At 46.3% G+C, this 24,877-nt stretch overlaps 4 protein-coding genes across 5 annotated transcripts; 1 reads left to right on the top strand and 3 right to left on the bottom strand.

Moving 5' to 3' along the window:
• Window positions 1-12,786: 12,786 nt before the first annotated feature.
• Window positions 12,787-16,195, bottom strand: psat1 (phosphoserine aminotransferase 1). The gene is made up of 9 exons (XM_088375077.1): window positions 15,970-16,195; window positions 15,255-15,315; window positions 15,040-15,109; window positions 14,724-14,929; window positions 14,260-14,432; window positions 13,907-14,076; window positions 13,636-13,764; window positions 13,190-13,327; window positions 12,787-13,095 (listed from the first exon to the last, which is right to left on the bottom strand). Exons 1-9 carry the CDS (start codon window positions 16,033-16,035, stop codon window positions 12,993-12,995), a joined length of 1,116 nt encoding a protein of 371 aa, XP_088231203.1. The 5' UTR covers window positions 16,036-16,195; the 3' UTR covers window positions 12,787-12,992.
• A 234-nt stretch (window positions 16,196-16,429) lies between these two features.
• isca1 (iron-sulfur cluster assembly 1) lies at window positions 16,430-18,038 on the bottom strand. The gene is made up of 4 exons (XM_088375079.1): window positions 17,871-18,038; window positions 17,355-17,408; window positions 17,152-17,257; window positions 16,430-16,982 (listed from the first exon to the last, which is right to left on the bottom strand). The coding sequence occupies exons 1-4, from the start codon at window positions 18,021-18,023 to the stop codon at window positions 16,834-16,836; spliced, it is 462 nt and encodes a 153-aa protein (XP_088231205.1). The 5' UTR covers window positions 18,024-18,038; the 3' UTR covers window positions 16,430-16,833.
• Window positions 18,039-18,547: 509 nt separating this feature from the next.
• rsrc2 (arginine/serine-rich coiled-coil 2) lies at window positions 18,548-22,753 on the top strand. 2 transcript variants are annotated; one of them, XM_088375075.1, is made up of 10 exons: window positions 18,548-18,835; window positions 19,283-19,424; window positions 19,533-19,573; window positions 20,434-20,591; window positions 20,693-20,827; window positions 20,906-21,022; window positions 21,190-21,260; window positions 21,345-21,622; window positions 21,726-21,815; window positions 21,886-22,753. In XM_088375075.1, the coding sequence occupies exons 1-10, from the start codon at window positions 18,830-18,832 to the stop codon at window positions 22,069-22,071; spliced, it is 1,224 nt and encodes a 407-aa protein (XP_088231201.1). In that variant the 5' UTR covers window positions 18,548-18,829; the 3' UTR covers window positions 22,072-22,753. The 2 variants fall into 2 exon arrangements, with proteins under 2 accessions (XP_088231201.1, XP_088231202.1); XM_088375076.1 differs by lacking the exon at window positions 18,548-18,835 and adding an exon at window positions 20,019-20,092 and having other exon boundaries at window positions 19,315-19,424; window positions 20,411-20,591.
• Window positions 22,438-24,551, bottom strand: LOC148397292 (uncharacterized). The gene is made up of 4 exons (XM_088375078.1): window positions 24,308-24,551; window positions 24,006-24,132; window positions 23,797-23,930; window positions 22,438-23,730 (listed from the first exon to the last, which is right to left on the bottom strand). The coding sequence occupies exons 1-4, from the start codon at window positions 24,419-24,421 to the stop codon at window positions 23,083-23,085; spliced, it is 1,023 nt and encodes a 340-aa protein (XP_088231204.1). The 5' UTR covers window positions 24,422-24,551; the 3' UTR covers window positions 22,438-23,082.
• Window positions 24,552-24,877: the final 326 nt, after the last annotated feature.

The following is a 24,877-nucleotide window of genomic DNA, read 5'->3' as shown; positions in this document are numbered from 1 at the left end:
GTTTAATCCACGCCGGTCTGTGTACGCGCGAGCCCAGTAAGAAACTACAACTTCCTGGTTTGCTTCTCTCGCGGGGGCTGGAGGGGAGGTGGCCATTAACGGTGACCAATGGCGAGGGGGGAAGAGGCCACCTCGCGCGAGAGCTGCCTGCCAATCATCCTGCTGTTGTCCAATCACCACTTGCTCGGCGCGAGACCTGGCGCTGGCACCCCACGTGGGGCTCCACCGCTCTGTCTGGTGTTAAATGACACAGGTTGGTAACTAGCTGTAGATTTATGTGTGTTTTATCACGGGCTCCCAGGCGAACATGCGCTCCTGTTTGCTTCTGCCATTTATTTATGAAGACATTAAAACAGTCTGCCGTGATTTCCACCTTTTTGCATTTTACCGCCCTGCAATTAAATTGTCACCGAGCTTTACAGGTACGCCATTCTGCTTGTATTGTTCATGAATAATTAACGCTGTCCTGATGGGAGCACAATAGGAATGATCACCACTGCACAAGTGGTCCATATACTGTACAAGTAATCAAAGGTCTATCGTGGCTAAGACTGGACCCTCAAATGCTTCCAAATGACTGTATAACTTCATACTTTACATCTTTATTGTCACAATAAATATTTTCCTCACTTTGTGCCAAAGGCTCAATGCGGGGAGGGGGGGTTACAGTCGGAGCCCCCCTCAAGAAAATCATTGTGCACCAACATCAGCCATCTCTCAATGTGTTTGACAGTTCGGATCTTAAGGTGCGAGTATACTTAGGGCAAATGACCAAGGAGGTAAGCAAAGCAGGGTTCCGCCCACCATTTTCACATTCCTCTCTGCGTCATAAGACTACTCCCGTTCCCAATTCCGAGGTATTTCAATAGGGCCTGATATTCTCAAACAGGGGCCATCGAGTGCCAATATGTGGCCCGCTCTTCAAAACAATCAACTACACTTGGACAGCACGTCTTCATCTGTCTCCTCATCCTTTCTTTCTGTTACTTCACACAGACACCAGGCTGTGCACCCAAACACACACACACACACACACGCACACACACTGTCCAAATACACATCTCTTTCCAGCACACATCCAAACTAATATCTCAGGTAAGCACAGGGCCTAAAGTGACCCGCTGTCGTGGCGCGTGAATCCACTAAGGCTCAGAAAAGGTAATATCGTGCCCCCCCCCTCCATCCTCTCCAGCGGTCGAACCGTGATGTGGGCGAGAAGGGGAGTTGCTGAAGTGAGCGAGGCGGCGGGGGTGAGGAGGAATAAACAGATTTATTTGCCTGCGCCCGTCTCTGATTATTTTGCCCCTGCCTTTTGTTCCAGACCTTATGAAACCCAAATGTCAAGTGAGGCGAGGGCCTCATATCGAGCCCTGTCAATCACGGCTCTCTGCGCGCCTGAAACCCCGACGCCGGATTATTGGCTTCAACACGAGGGCTGCCTATGCCGCCGGCCTCCGACGATTTGACAGACCGCCTGGGTTTTTCTTTTTTTGTTGGGGGGGGTCTAAAGAGGAACTTCATTTGGCAGCTGATGCACAGGAGATTGCTCCGGAGAAGGTTTTTGAGATGGGGAGCAAGCTGGATATGAGTGACACTGTGTATGTGTGGTGGTAAGAAGGAAGCGGGTGCGGTGTGTGTGTGTGTGTGTGTCGGTCAGAGACTAACACTAGGCCTTTGTCAGGCTATGACTGCTTCTCATCACAAGTCGTCCCAAAAGGATGAACATACGTATGTATGTATATAAGGTGAGCCATACATAGCATAGGCGATTAGCCATCGTTAGACGGCTAACCTGGCAACCCATTTCTTGGTCGCTTGAACTCATCAGTATGGCTTGTTTTTATTCACCCTGGGTGAAATCCTTAACCCAATGCATTGGGTATAAATGACCCAGCAGTGCTGGGTTAGCGATTTCACCCAATTTGGGTTGGCGTCAAATAGAATCGCAATGTAAATCTTGCTTAACTTTGTGGTAGGAGATCAATGTTGCATGTTACGACGTCAAAACTCTGTGCTTCATTCCAACCACATCTGATGGCACAGTTTTAAAGGTCACTGGAAAGTGTTTACTGTGTTTATTACCTGCCCTATAAACAGCAAACCTTGTATGCGAATCAAATGGAAGAGTGGCCACGTTTCCACCCAGCAGTAAAGTTCAGTGTGGTTTGCCTCTGTACTTTTTCAAAACGCGAAACCCTAATCTGGTTTGTATTTCCGTTGTGGTGTGGAGGAGCTGCGACACGTTGGAACTCATCAGTGAATTCAATCAAGAAGATGAATGTAAACAAAACATAAAAAGACATTTTCTCATGAATTTTACAAATTGTTAAAGATGTGACCAATCGGTTTGGGCCATGTGCATGTGTCAGCAGAACAATGTGGGGACAGTTGATTCTGAGGGTTGCTGCTGCTGCTGCTGCTGCTGTTGAGTTTAAGGTCAGCCGGGTTTTCAAGGTATATTGACTATAGGAGCAGCTTGCCACCACACTATTCTCTAGGCACATGCAATGATAATACATAACCTGTCCATCATGCTTTCTTGGTGTGTGTGCACGCACGCATGTGTTGGTGTGTGTGTGTAGCGTGAGACTTTGCCGGTACCTAATCATACTTCAGTGCGCACTAACCGGTGGCCTGTGTTCTCAAATCTCCTGTCCTTACTGCAAGCTGCATCGAAATCCTCCATTGTCGCCCCCTTAACACGTCATTAATCCCCAGCGGTCGTCCCCTTTGAACGGGGGCGCCCGTGTGAAGGGATAACCAGACAGGGAGACGGACGGAGAGGCGGAGGCAGCATAGGATTTAGTCCGCCAGCAGCAGCGGCAGCAGCAGCGGCAGCAGCAGCAGCAGCAGGTTAATCCTGCCTCCGCACGGTGAAAGCGACATGTGTGTGCGGGTGTGTGTACGACATTTAAAGATGGGCTCAATCACAGTGACATGCTTGGGGGAACATTCGATTCCCGCCCCTCAAATGCAACATAAACCTCACTGCTACAGTGACAGCTTGAGACACGAGTCAAATTCGTTCATTGACCAACGCTCTTAACCCAAAGCGTTCATGTCTCAAATCATCTTTCCCCATAGAATTGAAGGAAAATACCATTAATCCGTTCCAGGCCCCCATAAAACAGCAGCAAATAAATACATAAATAAATACAACAAATAAATACAACAAATAAATAAATACATAAATAAATAAATATATAATCTTCTTGTTTTTTTGGGGTGGGGTCTGTTTTGGATTGGGGGATTTCCATTCATCTTCATTGAAAAAGATGCCATTCAATATAGTCCTTTTTTTCTTTCCCAGAGCCCCGTTTCCATAACAATGAGTGCTTTTGTGTGAGGCACATGCTTACTGCATGTCCTTATATCCTGAAGGTCCGTGCGTGGGCCTGTCAAGGTTCTAGTAACAGCCCATCACAGAGGTGTCACACTAAACACTGAGTCGTTCGAATAAAGTCAACCCGCATCCACCTTTGCTGTGTTCCAAGGGTTAAGCAACTTTCTGCCTGGACATTTTCTCCACGATAAAAAGTCCTTTGTCTGGGTCACCTCATGGCAGCAGGCAGACTTTTCACATCCCGTCTCCTCTTCCATCTAAAAGCCTAATCAGCCACTCGGCAGGGCCCTGGCCGCTAACCAGGACTAATTCTGCCTCCTGCCGCTCGGTGACACACGCTGGGGCCGCCATGATTGGCTGTTTAGCACCGGGGGGTACACCTTGATTGTCTGCTTAGCATATTTTCCCGCCTTATTCTTATGGCACAGCTCCATGCTGCACACACCCCTCAGTGCACGGCGCGCAGACAAAAAGGAAAGGAGGACAACGCGGCGGCCGACCGACGCTGCAAAAAAAAGAGAGGAAAAAAAAAAGCCTTTGCGTCTCATTTCCACCAACACAAGTCTGTGTTCTTCATCTTCCTGCGAGAACGTCACCCGGACGAGCGGAGGCGAGCTAATTAGCGGTTAGCCGTGTTTGTGTTCTCGACCGATGACAGGATCATTTACTCTGGTCTCCAGCTGCCTGTGTTTGCTGGTGCCATCTCATTAGCATGGCAAATTAGTCTCGCTCAGTCAGGGTTCTGCCTCGCCCAACGAGAGGTGACTGGAATGGGAACCAATCAAGCGGGCACCAGAGTGCCGCAACTGTGGAAACAGTCCTGTTGGAAGCGTTGCCAACGCTGCTTTGTTCGGTTCAGTAAATGCTGAAAGACACCAGTGATACTGAGCTAATCAATTTCAATGAGAAAAATGACATTTAGGGAGTTTTTGTCCTCCCAACCTAAAAAAAGAGTAGCATTGAACCGGAACATTGAAAGGTAAACAAAACTACGAGCAATGTAACCGGCAAGTCAAGAAGAAAAGTGCCTGAAAGTCTCCAGCGTGATCCATCAATGAGCGCGTAAAACGATATCTTAATTTAATATGTCCTCATTTGATTTGTCTCCTTATCGGCAGGAAGTTATTGATCGCTGAAGGGCTTCTTGTGTATCTGCCCAAATTGTACACAAATGTTGCAACAAAAAAAAATAACGCTCACATAGAGGAAATGGCATAGGTGAAGCGTTTCAACAACGGCTGGCGGCTGCAATGAATGTTGCCGGAGGTGGAGCAGCTTTCTGCTTTGCTTCCTCTTTCACCGTGTGTGTTTTACCCCTGCAAGTCATTCTCGGAAAGAAGCCGTCGCTATCTCCAGTTTCATTTGTCGGCAGAGGTGGGGATAAGAGGGGAGGTGGGGCGCTTGGGGGTTAGTAATGTAAGAAAATTGGAGGATTAGACGGCGAGCCCTCTTCCTGTCTGATGCCACCCCCCCTCACACACACACACACACACACACACACACACTGCTGTCCAACTCAGACTATAATAACACGGCCCGACATTCTGATGATGGAGCGACCCCCCGCTTCCCGAGCCTGCTCTCTCTTATCCTTAACAGATTTATCATAGCTGGCCTCTCACGTCACCGTTTTCCATTTTTTTTGCGCATATTAGAAAGCCGCGCTTGTCACATCCACTTAAAAGCGGGATTACACCTCGGCTCGGCCTCCTCAACAGCTTGGTTCACCCGCTAGCTACTTCCTTCTTCACCTTTCGAAATCTAAATCATCACGGATGTCTCAGTCCAACATATTTTCCTGGAATTGCATTGCATAGTCATTGGCTGACTTTGAGGTTGCTGTTTGCTGAGGATGAACCGTTTTGAAAAATAATCCAATTGTATTTTCATCGTCATGACTGCAATTGCGATTGTTTTTTTATATATGCAACATTTAGAAATGCAACCATTACGTGAATCTGTTCTACAATAAACATGATCAGTCCTAATACGGTATTCTGTTGCCATCTTGATCCATCCCCGAAGGCGGCCATTTTGCCACTTGCATTTATGTTGTTACGTTTGTTCAATAAAGCAATTGAAAGTTCACCAGCAGCGGTCTATTGTTCTATGGGTGAGGGATTCAAATTCATAACAGTCTGCGTGGAAAAACAATTGACTCAATTGCTGACAAATCACACCATGTTAAGCAAGCATAATGTGTAGTACAAGTATCATTTTCAAAACTGCATCAATTGTACATGTATATCAGAGCGAGAGAAAGGAGCAAGGTCAACTTGACTATCTTGGCAGAATCCATATCTTTTTTCTACAACTCAGCCGCCGCTCCGTCTTAAGGAGGCCACATGATGCAGATCACGGAACTGCACGGTGAGCTATGAGGAAGGTTCTGACAATGTACACCGAGAAAGGTCTGAAAGGGCCTAAATGGACCCGCAATTGGACTCTCCGAGGGCGTCATCAACCCAGATTGGAGGCCATTAGGGCCTATTTAAAAGAATTACTTCCTGCATGCAATCAAAAACCCTGATAGGTAATCAATGGCAACAAGATCAGCGCACAAAGGCGGTCCATGTGTCTCAATCAGCCACCATTCAGCAGGACAAGCACACCGACCGGTCCGGGACAGAAAGTGCGTTCGCTCTGAATGCGGCTCCGATGCAGACGTAACTGGAATACCTGAGGCAGGTGGAGCAAATACAAAAATAGCATCATCGCCGCAAGCGTATGCGCAACAGTCATCTGCAGATGACAGTGATGGAGCAGGGGACACGTGACACCCCCCATGAGATTTAAAGGGAGAATTACGCCACATAAAGCGGAGAGGGAGGGAGGGAGAAAAGTGGTAAAAAAAAAAAAAAAAGATGAGCGCCGACGAGTAATGGGGGAGTACTGCAGTAGGGGACAGACAGGTTGATTTATTTGACATTCTACTTAGCCGAGTCCTGTAAACACACGCGCTTACAAACACACACATCTGCCGCACCCAGTCAGAGTGATGAGCAGGGAGAGAGAGCTTTGTAATGCTGCTCAATGATGTGGAGAGAGAAAGCGTTTAGTTCTGTCTCAGTGCACAGTGGCCATGCAAGCTGACAATGCACACACACACTTCATGAACTGAGCCGAACGGAACCTGCAAGCCGAGTTCACGGGGCCCGAAGCGAAACGGTACTTTGGCGGGAATTTGAATGCAAACAGTGGAGGGACACATGAAGAAAGATAATATGAGCAAACTCACCAGTGTACATGCTCCCTGATTCGACTCCAATTAAAGAACAAGTCTTCTGTTAATTGCTCTTAAGCCCCCTCTAGCGGCCAGGGGGGCCCTAAGCAGGTGCTTAGCTGGCTTACGCCTTGAGTCGACCCTGCCTGCGGGCCAGGGAGGATTTCGCTCCGTGGAGGAGGAGGAGGAGGAGGAGGAGGAGAAGGAGGAGGAGGAGGAGGAATTAGCAGCCGTAGCGGAGCTGGAGAGATCACCGGCCGGCGGGGAGGTGCAAACGCATATGCAAACAGAGACAGCGGCAATAACTTGATTTATGAAGTTATATACACGGGTGCATATAAATGCAGAAAGCAACAGAAACAATAATGGCCCTGACACGATAAAACAGCGTCAAGAAGGGAAGGGGATATGAAACACGCTGCACACCTCCTGCAATAACATTACACACCATCAGCCCTCAGAAGGCCCGCCAGCGGGAGTCCCCAGTATAATAAAATCAGATTAAAGGACAATCATATTTATTTCTAGTATATACAATATATCAAGGTTGCTCTGCAGCTCTCGGCTGCGAAATGGTGAGCCAGCCTCTGTGTACTCTTTTTCTTCTAAGTTGACGTTAGGCTGTGTTTAATGAGCTCCAGGTGTCAAGGACTTGGCCGGGATGCGTTGGCGAGGCTTATTGATTTATTGTTTCCTGACAAGTTTTGGCTTTTTTTTCCTTGTTGTTTTTACCTGCGACTTTTCTTATTGCCTTGCTGTCACCGCCGCCGCCGCTGTCATTTCCGAATTCTTCCAGGTGAATAAAAGTGTCGGCGCGGCGAAGCGGTGTTCAGTCAGATAAAATATTCGAAAAATAAAACGTCCCGGAGCGCTTCATGTGAATTCTGACACCCGGTGGAACATAACGAAATGAAAAAAGGAGTGATAAACAATATGTTGATTTCAAACAAAACAAAACAACAACAACAACAACACAACCTTCTTCTCGCGTAAACCAGCTTTTTACTTTTGGTATCCATATTTGTGAATACAATTCTAGATTATTCTTCAACTCACAAATTGAATAGTGTTTAGAAACAACACTCACATTTAAAATAAAAGACCTCATTTATTACATGTTGGCTTTAACAGATACGATGAACAGTCAGAGAGAATGTAAATCCAGCTTCAGCCAAATGGCAGTGCTAGCAAAACTATGGGAGCATTAGCAATGCAAATAAGCCAACGTTAGCCACAGCTACAGCGCCAGGCGCACGACTTCTGTTTAACGCAGTGTAACTGTAACAGTGAATGTTTCAACTTGTACGTATTTGAAACGGAGAAATGTTCCTTTGTCTATTTCTGCTACACGCACTCAGTTGTTGGCAAATGAGATGAGGACCGTTCACGCTTTTTATTTTGCATAGGTGCATACATTTTATTCTCGTGACATGATGAGTACTTTCTCAGATCTCTACCATTTTTTCCCCTTCTCATGGCGCCTTTATACATCCTCATCGTTGTACGTCCCATCCCTTCTATTTCTAAATTGCTTTGATTCAGACCATTAACTGCAAAAATGACTCACAGGAATCTGTTCAATTCCAATACTTACATTTGACATTTTCATAACTATAGATCATTTTGCACGGCAAGACGCCGAGCTCGGGGAGCGTCGCTAAGCTGTAATTGTACCTAATGACGGTCCGATAATGTAAAGCACTCGTAGATGTCCTTTTGCTGTGCTTAAATGCCACACAATTATGAGCGTAGCCCGGGCTGTGGCAGGCCAAGACGCTTGTCGAGGAGCGAGATTGCACGCGTGCATGCCAGCGTATGAACAGACAAGTCATCTTATTTACCCAGCGAGGTGTTGGGGGTGGCCGTCGTCCGCCCAGCTAAATGCCATGCAAATGCTGCGGCCGGCGTCAAGCTGCCAATCACGCCGCCGTTGGCATTCACGGCGTGCCGTCGCAGCATTTGCAGCAGCTGTGATCTTTTGGAAATGAGAAATAACCCCAGTCCGTCCGTGCTGGCCGACGACGTTTAAACAATGCTCCCCCCGACAGCGGAGGTAAGACGTCCATATTGTGTCAGAGGAACGATAACGATAACACAAAACGGTGGGCGCCGGCTTGGGTCGACTCCCACGCCGCGCCGCGCCGCGCCGCACCGCGCCGCGGGCTCATTATGACGATATGATTTGCAGCAGTGATTCCCCGTCACTAATACCAGCTCCCCCGAGGCTCCAAACAGCGTCTGATTAAACTTCATGAAAGGCTCGGCTTTCCAATTTAGGAGTGTGCCTGCTGAGAACGCAGGCATCCGGAAGAAACGCTGCGGCATTACATCACACGAGAAAATGCAAATATTCGAAGCGTTTATTGATATTTAATCATTTAAAAGGACATGCGTTCATAAACGGTTTACTATCCGCAGGTCCTCCAGCCTAAAAAGTACTGTAGTACACCCGTTCCCAAATGAAAGAAAAATACCGTTTAGTCAATTCGTACGTTTTTAGTTCGTGCGTTGTTAGCTTTTAAGGAAAAGCTGTCTGAATAGAAACGGTGCTGCAACACACATAGACAGATATATAACAATCCCCACAGGCATACATTCTTTATCTATTATATTGGAGACTTTTCTATTGTATCAAATCGACATATTGTTTGAGTATGCGACAAATTCCATTTCACTCTATAAGCATTCTCATCCATTGTCATTCCATCTAATTTTGCATAGCAGCGTACAGAGGCACACACGCATTATTGCGCAAGGCAGCAAACACCAACACATTAGTCGCACGACGGTGCAGACTTTTTTCCGTACCTCTCCTGGTAGCAAAAAAACAAGCAAAATACAGCTCATTAACTCCACTGTCTTGGCTGACATTCTGTTATCACACACCGACAGACACACACACACACCGAGATAAACAAGCACATGAAATATTCACTCAAGTATTGACGTTGGCAGACCGACAGTCGCATGCACGCATGCAAGCGTGCGCGCCAATCACCTGGCAGCAATTAGTCTCGGCCCATAAGACTCATTTCACTTAGCTGTAGGTGCAAATGAAATTTGTCGGAGCGCGCTGTCAATGATCTCTCTTCGCGCGATGAAATGTTAGCCTTACGCAGTTACACACACGAGCACACAACGAGCTACACGAAATGATCATTATCTTTCAGTGACATTTTGGATTCATAGAAATGAGTTGATTTCAGATTTGAAGAAAATACGTTCATATGATCAATCAGGGTTTGAAGATGCAGTTCACCACTCGATGAAATCATGCCAATATATTTGTACAAGTGAATTATGAGTGCGGTTGAGCAGTCGCACGTGCTTAGCGTGGCACGAATGACTGAGTGAGTGAGTGAGTGAGTGAGTGAGTGAGTGAGTGAGTGAGTGAGTGAGTGAGTGAGTGAGTGAGTGAGTGAGTGAGTGAGTGAGTGAGTGAGTGATTTGAGTGAGTCAGTGGCGGTAAAAATGACACCAGAACACTTCCCATCAATGGCGCCTGCTGCTAATTGACGACGCGCGCTAATTGATGCTCTGTGATTTAGATAAATACTTGGACAAGTGAAGTGCTCTAATGATCCCAGGCGTGTTTATACCACCGCTTTCGCTTGAGAAGGAGACAAGCTAATTAGAAGCCATTTCCCCCCCCCCCCCCCCACTCCCCGCTCATTAATAACAGGGGCAATTAAAAGGAGCCACGGCGGAACGGAGTGCGCCGGGTGCTAACAAGATTAGCCGCACGGGGCGTTGGGTTTATTTTACACACACACACACACAGAGCAAAACACAGTGAGTCGGCGCTTTGAAGAAAATTGCCTTGTCGCAAGTCATCTGTTTATCTCATCACAAATAGTAATGACTGGATTAAAGTCGAGATGAGATGAATGGCAGGAATGATTGCGATTCCGTGCGGCCGTAATATGTCATCACTGGCCACTGACTTTGGCGCACCTGCCTGCCAGGCTGCCTGGCTGCACAACATCTTAGGAGATCTCATTCAAAAGCTGCATCAAAAAGGACACCTACAAAGGCAATAGACTGCCGTTTTGATTGACAACTTGTGGAAAATTGACTTTTCAAATTGCTTGTATACAAATTCTGCATGCGGTGCATTGAGCCATTAAATCCATCCCTTATCTATTTCAGAAAAACAGGGTCATATTAATTCAATAGAGTGTAAAATATTTAAATCATTTCTGCATTATCATTTAATGCCCTGTTGTAATTCATTGTGCTGCTCTTTGGTGTGTTTATTTCGTGAACAAAAATATATTTTTTGTACTTGGAGTTATCTCGTTAGTTTTCGATAGCTGTAATAATGGGCACAAAATATGACGTCAAATGTCACGGTATTTAAGAAAGTAAATATGACCCCCACCTAGGGGCCAAACTCATTTCTCTATTTGGAATTTCTCGCTCCTCGCTCCTGTTTATCTGCTAGCGTCTACCACCAGAAATCCCATCGATTCAAGAAGATCGACTGACAGAGGAGCGAGACGGAAGGAATGTTTGCGGATCGTGACGTGATCATTCCTCGATAGCGGGGCGAAACGCAGCTTGCCATACTTCCCTAGCCAAGCGACTAACCAAAGCATTCTTGGTTTAAGCTAGCTAACAACAACAACAACAACATCCGTGAATTCCGTGCAGCGCAATTGGAACCGTACTGATGACATTTCAGCAAGAAACGACTAAGAAAAGAGCCAAAGACATGGGCGGCTGATCCGCGAAAGGTAAGGCTGCGCCGCTGTAGGAGTAGTCACAGTTCATCTTAATTGACAAAATCAAGACAGCTGCCTTCATTCTCATCAAATGCAGTGCACTTGTTTTGCATTAGAGACTCGACATGGAAGTGCATGGTGACGTGGACACCCTGAGAATTCCTGGCTTCTGACTGTTCATGTCCCCCATAACTGTGCTACTCAGTATTATGATTTAAAAAACAACAACAACAACACAATGATTCAGGAAAAGCCTAACAAACATCCTCCCATTATGTTCTGTAATGCACAGTGTGAGGATGAAATATCATTTGTGGATGAATTTACAATTTCAAGAGCCTTTTCCTCCTCGAGTAGACTGCATGTTCGGTATCTATACAAAGCAGTGTTGTGTGCGTATGTGTTGTGAAATGGAGCGTGTAAAACACGACCGTCACAGTCGTAAGTTCTCCCCGTGCGAGCATGTCGCTCTTGACAAGAGACTCAATCAGCAGCACTAAAGCCTGCCTCCGCTTCCCCGCCAGCCGGGGCCCGCTCCTTTGCTGCTGGCTAATCTCCACTGCAGGATGTAGAGGAGCCGTTTGATATTGTCTTCCCTGGTGTTTTTCATTACGGCAGCCTTAGCGCAGCCTAACGCCGGCTTTAACTTTCACATTAGCGCGGCTCGACGCCACGCCAATCGCCACACAATCCCGTCGCAACCTCCCGTCTTCCACTCTAACCCCAGTCGCCTTGTAAAGCCCGCCTGCCTACTTTCATCTCACACTTGCAGGTTGTTTTTTTTTTTTTTTTTCCCCCCCCCACATGCAGGGTCATAAATATTTTTTTTTCTGAGGAAAATTACCCACCAGGGAAGTGATTCACCACTACTGCACATTAGATCTTCTGGGGACTGAGGAAAATAGCAATTGTCACAATTATTAATTTCGTACAAATTTTGTTTTTCTTTGTCCGCTTATCTTTGCCAATGATGTAGTACGTATAGTGACAATGAAACAATTAAAAGCCCAACCACTAACCGGCCAAAAAAACCCAAAAAAAAACCGGATGTTCTGTACAGCAGAACAATGGCTTTGTGGTCGATTTCAATGTACAAGATGCACGTGCATACACGTTCATGTAAAAAGTACGGTAGTATACAAAAACATTGGCTACAAGACGCATTCTACATATATTGGCATAGCCAAACAGTCAAAGCCAAAATCATTCATCCATATCTCGGTTTGAAAATTGTCCCGATAATGCCAATGGTATCCAGTTATTACTGACCGCTGCTGTCAAATATTTTCTTGAAAATCAAATCAAAACGAATGAAAGCTCATCTACTCTGAGTGCATTTGATCTACTTGATACTCGTTTTGACACCGTCCTTGAGGTCTTTCAATCAGTTCGATTTCTTGACATATTTAATTAAACAGCACCACCTGCAGGCACATTCAACCAATTCATCTTTGGCTTCTGTCTAGCCTCATTTCCTAATGAGACAACAAATGACACCAGAAAGAATAAAGATTGTATTGCGAGGGTTAAACATACTCATGGTATTTACATTAAAACAACATCAGTGGATGAATTAAGTGTGGCTGTGCACGTTAGAAGTGATTAGCATCAAACAATGTCAGCAACATCCACCTTTTGGCCCATAACCGCTATTTCATTTTATTTTTGTCCAAAGTGAACAAGTTAGGGATACCGGGATAGCTCATTGGTGTGCTTTTAGGAATTCATTCATGTACTTGGCCAAAGCTTCCGTGTCCTCCAGCGTGACAGCGTTGTACAGAGAGGCACGGATACCACCAACTGACCTGCAGGGGGAGACAAACAGTTGTCACCACTGCAGCAGTTGTCAAGCGTACAAAAAAATATTGGCGATATGGGACACGGTGGCAAAATTCTAACCTGTGTCCCTTGAGAGAGATCATTCCACGTTTGGATGCGCCGTTGAGAAACTCCTTTTCCCAGGCATCGTCGCCCTCTTTCTTCCCGATACGGAACGGAATATTCATGCGGCTTCGACAGTGCTCGTCCACTGGACAGCTAGTGGGTGGAGGAAAACCCACACATACATACAGAAGAGACATTTTCATTTTGATAGACGCTTGTCTATTAAAGTTTCATTTGTGGTTTTTTTGGGGGCCGCCGCATAATTTTATGAAAAAAAATTCCTTCAAGCACATTGGCCAACTTCCACTCTGTTGTTGACGTTGACATTTTTTCCAACCGTCATCCTTTATTTTAATAGCCGTACATGTAACTTGTGAGGATTACAGAAGACAGCCACAATTTCTTGGCGTAGGTGTCAATGTACGCATAAACATGTCAGCAGCAACAACTTGGCGACTTACCAATAGAAGCCGTTGGAAGAGTTGATGATGTCATAGATCATGTCCGACTTTCGCTTGTTGAGCGCCGCCATGGCAGCTGCGCCGCCATTTTTTTGGATCCACTCCAGAACCAGACACATGATGTAGATGCTGCGCATGAAAACACAACATTGACGATTGTTGTAATGTTATGTGTATGGAATTGAGAGCGACGCGGGGTAGGGCTTGAATCGGCGCTTTTAAATCTATTTTTGTACGATACGCAAAATGATTCTTTTCCAGAATAAACGACCTGAAACAGGGCGGGGTGTTGTACAGCGACTTCATCTCAGCCTGCACTTTGTAGTCCAGGATGATGGGACACTCTTTCTGGGCATGGCCTATCAAGTCCTCGCGCACGATGACCACGGTCACCCCGGCGCAGCCCACATTCTTCTGAGTGCCGGCATAAATCAGACCAAACTGCAAAGAAAAATACACCAGAATCACTCACAGGATGACACGCGTCGCTGACGATCCCTCTGCTCATTTTTGGGCTCCTCAATCGAGCCAAGACTTTGTACCAAGTACATCTAGTGGGGCAAAGTCACCAACGAGTGCCCCGCTGACTTTTGCCATTGCGTAATTTCTCGCAGGTGTTCTCACCTTGGAAACGTCCACGGGCCTTGACAAGAAGTTTGAGGACATGTCGCTGACGAGGGTCACTCCGTTGGTTTGGGGCGTGAAGTTGTACTCCACGCCATGCACGGTCTCGTTGCAGCAGTAGTACACGTAGGACGCCGCCGGGTTTAGGCTCCAGCTGCTCGGGTCGGGGATTTCTGGAAGAAAATGACACATTCAGCACGGGTACTCACCGCTGGTACATTTGTGTGCTTGAGTTGAAGATGAAAAAACAGCAGCAACTTGGCAGAATATGCGCATTGACACCACGATGCAACACATTCAGGGAGGCGCGAGCGCTATTCCCCATCGGAGTGCTAAATGCAGGACCTGTTAGCACTTGAGTCCTATTTTTTTCTTCTTTATTTAGAGACAGAATGTCTCCGTTTGTCAATCTTTTCGTGTTACACGCTAAAAGAGTATATGGGTTAACACACGCACTCACTCACTCGTGTAATGATCCAGCTTGGGGTGAACTACGTTGACTTTGCCGTATTTCTCAGCCTCTTTGGCGGCCTTCGCTGACCACGTGCCCGTCACGATGTAGTCGGCGCATTTGTCCTCCTTGAGGGCCATCAGATTGAGGGCGATGCCGCTGAATTGGCCCGATGCGCCACCCTGCAGGAACATCACCTTGTAGTTGTCGGGAATGTTTCTGTGGGGATGACAGCGGCTCATTTTCGACATTTACTTCTTTTTTTTTTTTTTTAATTAGAATGCATTTTAATTTACGTTGAAGTATAATGGGACCAGATTTCCACTTACAGCAACTCTCTAAGGAGACTCTCTGCTTTATTCATGATTTGGGTGAATTCTGGCGATCGGTGGCTCATTTCTGAGGGAACAAAAGTTATTTCATTGTAAATGAATTCATCAACATCCCATCTTTGATGTGATCTGAATTCATCATACCTAAAAGCATGATAAAGGTCAGACTTTCTCGTTAGGGTTTTCATAGAAAAGGGTGCACTTCTTCTTACCAAGAACACTGATCCCAAGGCCACTGTAATTGAGGAGCTCCTGCTGGGCTTGAAGCAGCACCTGCAGCATGTGTCCAAATAAAACAGGTCATGATGCAGCAGCAGCAGCAGCAAAAAAAAAAAAAAAGCTATTGATTTGCGAGAACACTGCAATGAACAAAATAAAAATTCAACCATGACTGCAGAAAAGAACCTGAAAACTACATATTTTTCCATTTAAAAACAAAATCCCCAAAGATTCAAAAACCAGCTGAGAGTGCTTCAGCGGGTCTCTTGGCAAAATTCAAGCTAAATATTTGACACGTTTCAGAAAACGAGTCATGCGTGCCAAGCGGTGAAAAAGTGAATGTTCGGTTGGCTGGCACAAAACGGATCGCACGCCGTTTTCACATGAATGACAATGACAAGGAGAAGGGGAAGGAGGAGGAGAGGGAGAGGGAGAAGGGGAGGAAAGCTGATGCAACTCAACTGCCGCTTTTCAGCTTGTTGCTGAGCGATGCTAAAATGGGCCGGCCGGCCCCGTCCATATTGATTTATACTGCTCTCGCCTATCGTTCTAAGTGTGCTTTGTCCTCTGTTTTAACATTTGTTTTTCTCATGAATGTATCGTTTTACAATGAACAGACCTCTAAATGCGCTCATACAGCAAAAGTTGAATTTTGATCGCACTTTCTAATGGAGACTTGACGTCGCTAGCAAAAAAGCTCAAACTTACCGGCGCCGGGAGTTTAGCTGGACCGGCTCCGAAGTTGATGGTTTTCTGGTAGACTTGAGGCTCCATGGTGCTCGAAAAGGCGACCCAAAAAGAAAAAGGGGGGCGAATGAGAGCGAAAGTGGTCGCGACGTGGATGCCTCGCACTACTCAAGCTGCTTGCTGCTCTCCTCTTTCACCACTCAACCGAGGTGACGTCATGAAAGAAGGCTGCGGCTGCTGTGTTCATGGGGGCTCGTACAGGCCAAAATTAACTTGTGGTGCGTTTAAGGGGCATCAGTTACTCGCAACCTCCCAATTCGCGACACGGCTTGTATGAAAGTCTTTTGTGTGATCACTCTATTGTTTTTTTAGTTGTGTGTTTCGCTGTCATTAGAAAGCAAAGTAATAGAGATTTTCTTATCTAACTAACATGATACGCGTTTATGTGACGCATACACAACATTTTTACATCACTATTGAGCACTTTTGTGGTTCTTAGTTTATTCACACTCTATATTTACACACAACGATAAATATTCTCTGTCCATTTCAAAAGACGATACAAACTGATAAAGCAAACTTCAAGATGTTACATCTTGAATTCATGTGTACAAGAATGTGTGCGTATCACTAAAACAGTAGACTGCCACTACAATGAATAAACATTCTCTTGCAAAGTAGGCGATAAGGAGGCTCCCTTGGAAAAACAACAGAAGTAGCACAAAATCAAACCAAAGGTCAATTGTGATTGGGTGCATTAGATTGAAGGTTTGCAAGCATGTCTGCGGAGTCTGCAGTGGTCAGAAGACTGGCTCTCCATGGTCCACGCGGAGTCTTTTGTTTGTTGGCTTTGGACGGGACGAGGTATGGGAAGGTGAGCCATGCTCAGATGTTGAAGCTCTCTCCGCAGCCACACGTTCCCTTGATGTTGGGATTGTTGAAAATAAATTCGCTGGACAGCTTCGACTCCACAAAGTCCATCTCGGTGCCCAGCAGAGTCAGCTGGGCTTTCTTGGCGATGAACACCCTCACGCCTGCCACGGTGCGCATGGAAGGGGGGGGGGGGGGGGGAATAAAGTTAAATCGATCACAAATACCAGCGCCAAAGAGCGAACATTGGCTAGCAAAGAGGAAATATACAGATACTGCAACCAATGCAAGAAAATGTTAGGTAGAACTAATAAAAAAAACAGGATAGCTCACCATCCTGCTGCACCTCCTCATCACAATTTTCCTTCTGCTTAGTGTATTCTAGCGTGTACGTCAACCCGTTGCACCCACGCGTTCTCACGCCAACTTTCAAACCAATCTGGAAGAAACAAAACACTTCGGCTTAGTAACAAGAGTAGCTTTCACTTGCTTTTAGGGCCAGACAGTACCAATATATGAAGATGGGCATTACTCACATATTCTGGCTTGTCCTGCAACAAGCATCGAATCTTGTTCACAGCGGAAGGCGTCTAGAAAAAGAACATTACATCAAGAAGCGCAATAAACGACGCCTTTTGACAACCCCCAAAAAAAATCTTTGACGAGAACATAAATATAGTCCAAGTGCAATGCTTGCAAATAACTTATGACGACAGTGAGGGTTTGACAGGGCAATTTATGTATTGAGGATTCGTTATCTAAGCAGTTGGACAACTCAACTGCGAATGACGTTACAAAACAAATAGCATGAGCGGCTAATAGCATAGTTGACGAGTTTTCAGCCGGGAAAAGCGTTCAATACATTTACAGGCTCAGTGAGGTCATTAAAAACAAGAACGACATTTAGAACTCGTCGTTATTTCGTCATACATTACATTACGTCACACTTTCCTGCTAGTTTAGCTTAGCTACGTAGGAGTGATACACAAAAGAGTTTCTTCTCGTTACATACTCGTCCCCATACTTTTAATAGCAAAGGTTTATGGACTTACTAAAGTGAGAGCAGCTCTAGTGGGAAGGATCCTTCTTTTACCGACCGCTCGGACGGTCGCTCGTACCACGGAGGCAGACATGTTGAGCAAGCGAATCGCACAACAATGGACTGCGCATGCGTGTAATATATGACGGGCTCCTTCGAGGACCATGACCGTGACTCAATGACGCATATGTTGATTTCATTTAAAAACTGCGCATATGACGTTTCGTATTCCTTCAACTCATCTTGCATGTTTTTTTTTTTAATTAACCGCTCTCTATAATTGTTATTATTCCACTGTGTAACATCATAAAAGCCATCTCAACGTTGCTCGGTGAAGTCACGTTACATGAATTTGTCCAATTGCCATTCGGCAATTCAAAGCGACGTTTTAGTTGACGTTCTCCAAAAAGTGTAAACTATAATAGTCTAGATATTAACCTGATTGATTTAGTATAAAGGCTAGGAAGAGAAAATAATCAGCCTGCCTTTTTGTCAACCCCACAAATGTTAGATAAATCAACAATTTCCGCACACCAAAAACTCAACACAAACTATAATTAAATAACGGAGTTCAGATTCGATTTAAATTCGAACAACGTACTACTTTCTCATGTGGGTTATTACGCGTGCGTATTTGCGTCGTAAAGCGATTACAGTAGGTTGCCAATTTGGTTGCCTTTCAGTATTTCGTCGTGTCATAAAATGCTAAGATAATAAAGGCCAAAAAGCCGTAGCACTTGGTATGAATTGAACCGTTTATAAGCGTAGATATCGCTACGTACTTTGTCATCGCTGCTCGCTTAATGAACCAAACGTTAACTAACATCGGTGGCTTTCTTTTTTTTTCACGAAACCTGGCAACCCCGTTCGTTCAGTTCAGCTTCACGGCTCGCTAGCTAAACCAGTTGAACATCCGAGTCACATTCTAGCGTCGACGAAAAGCCGAGTGTACGCAAAGAGCTTGCCACTATTATGTCTGTAAGTCAAACTACAAAATGCTATTTGCGATATACATTGATGCAACATCATTGTAATGACTGTAGCGTCGCCTTTACGATGTTATTTAGACGTAATGGTTCTTAAAAATGGCGAATAATGAATTACCTTGGCCGTCGAGGCCTAGTTAGCTAAGCTGCTACGTGGTAATGATGGCCAACCATGCTTTTTAATGACCTTATTCAAGTTCAACTATTTTTTTTGTAGTTCGGTCAAAATGCTATTTGTTATTGAAAATTAAAAAATATAGTTTGGATGTACCTAGACGTCAAGGCACACGACTGTAGTTTTTTTTGCACTCGGGTATTTCGGTAAATGGCAAATCGGGCATTCATTTTAGTGTATAAGTCTGCACAATAACTTGTCACTGTGGCCCAGTGAGCCTCGCTGAAATGCCACCAGTGTTTATTTGTTTTAATTGAATTTCAGGCTAGTGGCGACTTTGTAGACAATACAAGAGCCAACTCACCGGTTCATCACAGCAAAAGGAAGAACATGGAATCCTCCAGATCGCCCAGAAGCTCCAAACAGCACCATTCACGCTCAAGGTCTCGATCCAGGGACAGAAAACGTGAGTAGATGCACCTGTACACTTTGCAGAAATCCGCTTTAAAACAAACAAACAAACAAGAGGGAGCAAAACCAATGAGTCATTTGCTCCACCTTTGTCATATCCCAGGGAACAGGAAACACAGGCGGAGTCGCAGCAGGAGCACAGAGGTAAATAATCACTCGCTTCATTCCTTTAAATCTGAAGCACATGTTCATGTGTCTCTTTGAAGCGCGTCGGTTGTTAGTACTTGTTAATTCGGTGGCCACGGTGAGTATTTCATCAGTGGTCCCCAACCAAGGACTGCATATATTGCAATATTTTCCACTATATTCATATTGGTGTCATATTCAAGACATTTGGAAAGAATTTGCAGCATTTTGCTCTACGGTGGCTGGCTACGGAAGGTTAAAAGCAAAGGTTGGGGACCCCTGAGTGGGACGGACAAAATTAAGTCAGAAAGGAAAAGATGAGCGTGGGTTTGACATTTCATCCTTGGATATGTGTTATTTGCAACCATATTCTGTAGTGATGAGCTAAATCTTTTAGTTTTACTTTTGTTAAAATTGTGTGCGTAGACCACATGATAACATTTCTACGATAAATCACACTCAGCGTGCTAAAGCACGAAGAAACTGAACAGAGGAGGCTGCTGACATAGCAAAATAATATGTCTACTCCGGGGACAGGTAACTATTTGCTATTCAAACACATTCATGTCTTTCTCACCTGTCATATGAATTTATAAGTCTAGTTGACCTTTCTCTGCTTATGTGGAATAAAGTGCCATCTTGTATCTATTCAAATGGCCACTGTAGCATAGTGTCCTACAAACAAAAAACAATAGTCCGTGATTGTGAGGCGGATATACTATGAATCAGAAATGCTTACTGAAGGTTTCAAATACCCTTCAAGAGTCAGCTCCAATGATTTTGTCATAATGTCTGAATGTACAAGCAATTGAAGCCATGGTACTAACTCTTTTTGTTGCGCTATTTTCCTGAAAGAGACCCACTTCTTCTTGAAACAGGCACGAAAGAGAGAGCCGGAGAAGCCGTCCAAATCGCACAAGCAAGCAGACGAGCACCACGAGAGGCTCTCTGCCGACGACGGCGACAAGAGGTCGCGGCGCAAAGAGAGGAGGTCCTCCAGGGGTCGCAGCTCGTCCCGGTCGCATTCGCGGGAGAGGTAGGCCAGGCCAGCGCTTGTTGGCTTAAAACACAGCCGTTCCGCGACTTTGCTAAGTACGCTAGGAACTTCATCACGGCGAGTCTGTTCCCCCCCATCAGGCGGCACCACAGCAGGAGCAGGGACAGGCGGCGCTCGTCACGATCGCACAGCCGCGACAGGAAGAGGAGGCCTCGCTCGCGGTCGCGCTCCAGGTCCAAACACCGTTACCGTAGCGGGAGCCGCAGCAGGAGCAGGTGCGCCCCACCCGCAGCAGATGACCATGACTGCAAACATGTACGTCATGACCCGATGGATAATTGTGCTCACGCCAGGGAGCAAAGGAAAAAGAGCGAAAAGGTGCGCAAGAGGAGTCGAAGCGGCTCCGCTAATCCGCCCATCTTCCGGGGCCGCAACACAGCCATGGACGCACAAGAGGCCCTAGCCAGAAGGTACTTTAAGCGCGCTGCTGTCCCTGGAAGCAAGCCGCACCCGGTAAAACGTGGCTCTGGAGAGTGCCACGGCTGAGCCTCGCTTCCAAACAGGCGTCCAATCAAAGCCCATCCTCATAAAGTTGGAAATGTCATCCAAGTAAGCTTGCTTGCTATGCCTTTTCCAGGTTAGAGCGAGCCAAGAAGCTCCAGGAGCAGAAGGAGTTGTCAGAAAAACATCAGCAGGAGGTTATGGGAGGTGAGGCTTTGGCTGCATGCAGCGCTGCTGCTGCTGCTGCCGCTGCCGCTGCTCTTTGCGCTGAAGTCCTTGATTTGTTCCCAGCAACCTCTCCGGTGGCCATCGCAGCCACCCCGACGACTGTCTCGGCCGTGGCCGCCGCCTCCAACCACGCCCTCAACGTGGCCGCCCTGCTGGCGTCGGGCACCCAGGTGACGCCGCAGATCGCCATGGCGGCGCAGATGGCGGCGCTGCAGGCGAGGGCGCTGGCGGAGACGGGCGTTGCCGTGCCCAGCTACTACAACCCGTCCGCTGTCAACCCTTGCAAGTTTGCTGACCAGGAGAAGAAGCGCAAGAAGCTGTGGCAGGGAAAGAAGGACGGGGTAAAATCTTCCTCTTTCTTGACATCAATCAACATGAAGCCACACCCCGTGGCCTTTTTTTTTTCCCTTTCTTTCCCCATTGACGTCTTTTGATATTTTCCAGGACAAGTCCCAGACGGCCGAGTTGTGGGAGAATCTCAACTTTGGCAACAAGGACCAAAATGTCAAATTTCGTAAACTAATGGGCATTAAGGTGAGTAGCTCCCGCCCATTTTTCCGCCTTGTCGACATCATGCCATTCCCGCCGTTGGTTCCGCCGCCAGGCTGACGAGGAGGGTGAAGCGTCCAGACCGCTCAACGACGAAGGGCTGAAGACCCTCCAGAAGCAGGAGGAGGTGTTCCGCAATCTGGACGTGCAGTACGAGATGGCACGATCGCAGACGCACACCCAACGCGGCATGGGCCTCGGCTTCTCCTCCGCATTTTCTCGTGGAATGGATTCTTTCTAGGGGCCTGTGTGGGACTTTGTAATTTATTCCTCCAGGATGGTGTAGAGAAGAAGTCCCACCGATGCACACATGGCTCAAAATGGACAACGCTGTGGTAGTTTGTTTTTTTTTTTTTACACGTGGAAATTGAAACTTCAGTAATCCTCAAAAAGTTTGGGATATTGGCCTTTTGGGTAAACCTTGAATGCACTGCAACCTGGTTGGCAAATAGACTTTTTTTTTTTTAAAAGAGTTACCGAAAGGCACAGAAGTCCTTGGGAATTTTGAGTTGATTTCTGATTTCAAACGCGTTGTGAATTTATCCAACATGCGGCGGGCGAAAGAGCGGAAATACTGAAATGTTGGACGTGAATGCTGACGTCTCCAGAAGGTCAAATTAAGTTTACTTGAAAAGATTTGTTCCGAAAGCCCAATATGCCCAACTGTTTGGCAAAAGAATGACGTGTGACCTGTTTATAGCCTTAACACCCATTCAAATCTCAAAAGTGTTTGGAGCGGGGGGAGAGCCCCTTAAAACATTTCAACCCACAAATACTAATTATATTGAATTTGTTTGCATGTAGCATTTTAATGGATTGAAGTTGGACCCCAATGGGAAAAAACCGCTCCATTCTTTCCAAGAGTGCCACAAGCAAACACAAAAGGCGATTTCAAACCTAAATAAATGACTGTTGGAAGGCTATATTTGACTCCTTGATTTGTGAGTGGGCTGTTTTTGTAAGTTCTACCAGTTACAAGCTTGTTTTATCCGTATTGTTTTGCGAGACATCATTTTATGAGCAAACTTGGGATCTGCTCCAAATCGGTTCACATGTAAATAAACACTACCAATATGTACGTACGTGGAACGAGTCAAAGAAATTCTTGCCAACAGCTTCTAACTGTAGTACATTTGGGATGACGAGAGTCCCTCCTTGTGCGACCTCCAAAAATGGGCAAAAAAGTGCTTTTTTGTTTTTTTAAATAAATGTTTAAATGTCCTTCTATCCCTTTTCAATCCAATGAGCCCATCTACTTGCAAATGAGAGTGGAGTAGAGCACATGTGCAACGCCAGTGATGAGGTTGTGGTTGGCAAACTCCAAGATGAGGAGCAGGATGGGATACTCACTTCGCCTTTTGGCCAAGTCCTCCTCCTGACTCAGCCCCATCCAATTCAGCAGCAGCGTCCTCATGGCGTCGGGGAACAGCTGCGCAGCCAGCTCCTCGGCAGGCGGCAGCTCCCCGATCCTTTGGATGTGGCGCTCCTTGAAGGCCTCGACCCGCTGGCTTATGTCAGCGTGGGCGGCGGCGAAGCGGCGCCCCAGCCAGTCTGCCAGCGCCACCTCGGCCGCCGCATCTCGCCCCTCCGCCGTCTCGTCCAGGCAGCGCTCGGCGTGCTCCAGAAGGAACAGGGCCACTTCCAGGTTTTGCTCGGTGAACTTTCTGGCTGCCACTTTGTCACTCAGACTCTGGAGCTTATTCCCAAATTGAGATGCGCTTTGAGAGCTCTGCCGCGCGGAGTAAGCGTGATCCGTTGCGACGTCTCGACTCGTGTTGTCCGGCCGCTTGGGGGCTTGGGTATCTGGCGCTTGACTCCCGCTGTCCAATGGGTCGAGCTGCGCGCACAGGCTGTAACTGGTCTTCAGCAGGCTGTCGCTCATCTGAGATTTCCACGCGTCCTGCAACAGGGGGGAACCAAAGGGTCTCAGTGTTTGTCATTTGGCGCAACAAGAGTCTCATCCTACCTGGAAGTTTTCCATGACCAGCAGCTGCTCCTGCTTGGCATACATCTCAAAGGCAATGCGGAAAAGCCCGTGAATGGTGTAGAACCACAAGCCGTTGCTGGACGCAGCCACCTTCAACCCGCGCAACCTGAAGGCTGACAAAAATCAAAACGCACACTGTTGTCACCAAAACCACTTGGATTGCTTGCTTGCTTTCTTGTCGTGTTTACCAGAAGAAAAGTGAATTTTGGTGGCGAGGCCTTTTCTGGCGAACTTAGCGTGATGCCTGGGATGGTTCTCGGAACGGACATCCGTTTTGGCCAAGAGGTCGGCACCGAGAAAAAGAGGTACCGACTCCTGAAGAAATAAAAGGTTGAACACTTTTTACACTTTGACCCTAAATCTGAGAAAACTATAAACATGCACACTTTAAATGAGCCATTCAGCCGTGGTTATCGTCCAGTAGTGATTAAAAGCCACTACTCGACTCTTGCCCCAAACAAATATGGATATGGCTAGTCCACGTACGTACCTTTCGGTGACAGTCTGTAAGTGTGAACGCCGATTCGTTTGCCAAGTAAATATAACGAATTTTCCTCGAGCCTACGTCCCAATGCGGTAATGACAAGTAGCGAAGGTTCGACATTGCCCACGCACAATACTAGCGGATGAGTTGGACGTAAAGGGGGAACTCGAGTTCCACTCCCTCGCTAGGTAAACACAGCACGCTTGCTAGCATCTCCTAAGTACGGTGGCCGATAAAGAGCTAACGGAAATGCTGCACGACTGAGGGCTGAGCCCGCTCGCCCGCTCGCTCGCTCGCCCGCTCATTCAACTGTGTGTGTGTATGGAAAAATATTTCGTTGGATGATTCTGTCAAGTAGCTTCTATTATGATACCTGAACAAAATCTCAGTAACGGTTTAAGAATAAGCAAGAATTTGAAAACAAGGGACCAAAAAAAGTGAAGCTACAAAGCGATATTTTCAAGTCATCATTTTAAGAGAATAAAGTTGGAAATGATCATGAAAAAGAAATGAAAATATTTTTTTCTTGTCAGTATGGCCATTATATGGCATTCATTCTGGACAAATAATTTGATC

Source organism: Syngnathus floridae, chromosome 5 (assembly GCF_059516105.1).
Source record: "Syngnathus floridae isolate MCC-2025c chromosome 5, RoL_Sflo_1.0, whole genome shotgun sequence".
Lineage (NCBI taxonomy): Eukaryota > Metazoa > Chordata > Actinopteri > Syngnathiformes > Syngnathidae > Syngnathus > Syngnathus floridae.
The sequence above is the reverse complement of the archived record's forward strand: the minus strand, read 5'-3'. Positions and strand labels throughout refer to the sequence as shown.

Coding starts and splice junctions, on each gene's coding strand:
- isca1 (XM_088375079.1), bottom strand. CDS start 18,023: ATGGTCCTCGAAGGAGCCCGTCATATATTACACGCATGCGCAGTCCAT. Junction 17,258..17,354: donor TGCAGGACAAGCCAGAATAT/GTGAGTAATGCC, acceptor TGTTTCTTCCAG/ATTGGTTTGAAAGTTGGCGT. Junction 16,983..17,151: donor TGAGGAGGTGCAGCAGGATG/GTGAGCTATCCT, acceptor GCACCGTGGCAG/GCGTGAGGGTGTTCATCGCC.
- LOC148397292 (XM_088375078.1), bottom strand. CDS start 24,421: ATGTCGAACCTTCGCTACTTGTCATTACCGCATTGGGACGTAGGCTCG. Junction 23,931..24,005: donor CAAAATTCACTTTTCTTCTG/GTAAACACGACA, acceptor GATTTTTGTCAG/CCTTCAGGTTGCGCGGGTTG. Junction 23,731..23,796: donor TGGTCATGGAAAACTTCCAG/GTAGGATGAGAC, acceptor CCCCTGTTGCAG/GACGCGTGGAAATCTCAGAT.
- rsrc2 (XM_088375075.1), top strand. Junction 21,023..21,189: donor CAAGAGGCCCTAGCCAGAAG/GTACTTTAAGCG, acceptor TGCCTTTTCCAG/GTTAGAGCGAGCCAAGAAGC. Junction 21,261..21,344: donor TCAGCAGGAGGTTATGGGAG/GTGAGGCTTTGG, acceptor ATTTGTTCCCAG/CAACCTCTCCGGTGGCCATC.
- psat1 (XM_088375077.1), bottom strand. CDS start 16,035: ATGGAGCCTCAAGTCTACCAGAAAACCATCAACTTCGGAGCCGGTCCA. Junction 14,433..14,723: donor CAAGCTGGATCATTACACGA/GTGAGTGAGTGC, acceptor ATTTTCTTCCAG/AAATCCCCGACCCGAGCAGC. Junction 13,765..13,906: donor AACACCCCGCCCTGTTTCAG/GTCGTTTATTCT, acceptor TTTCATGCGCAG/CATCTACATCATGTGTCTGG.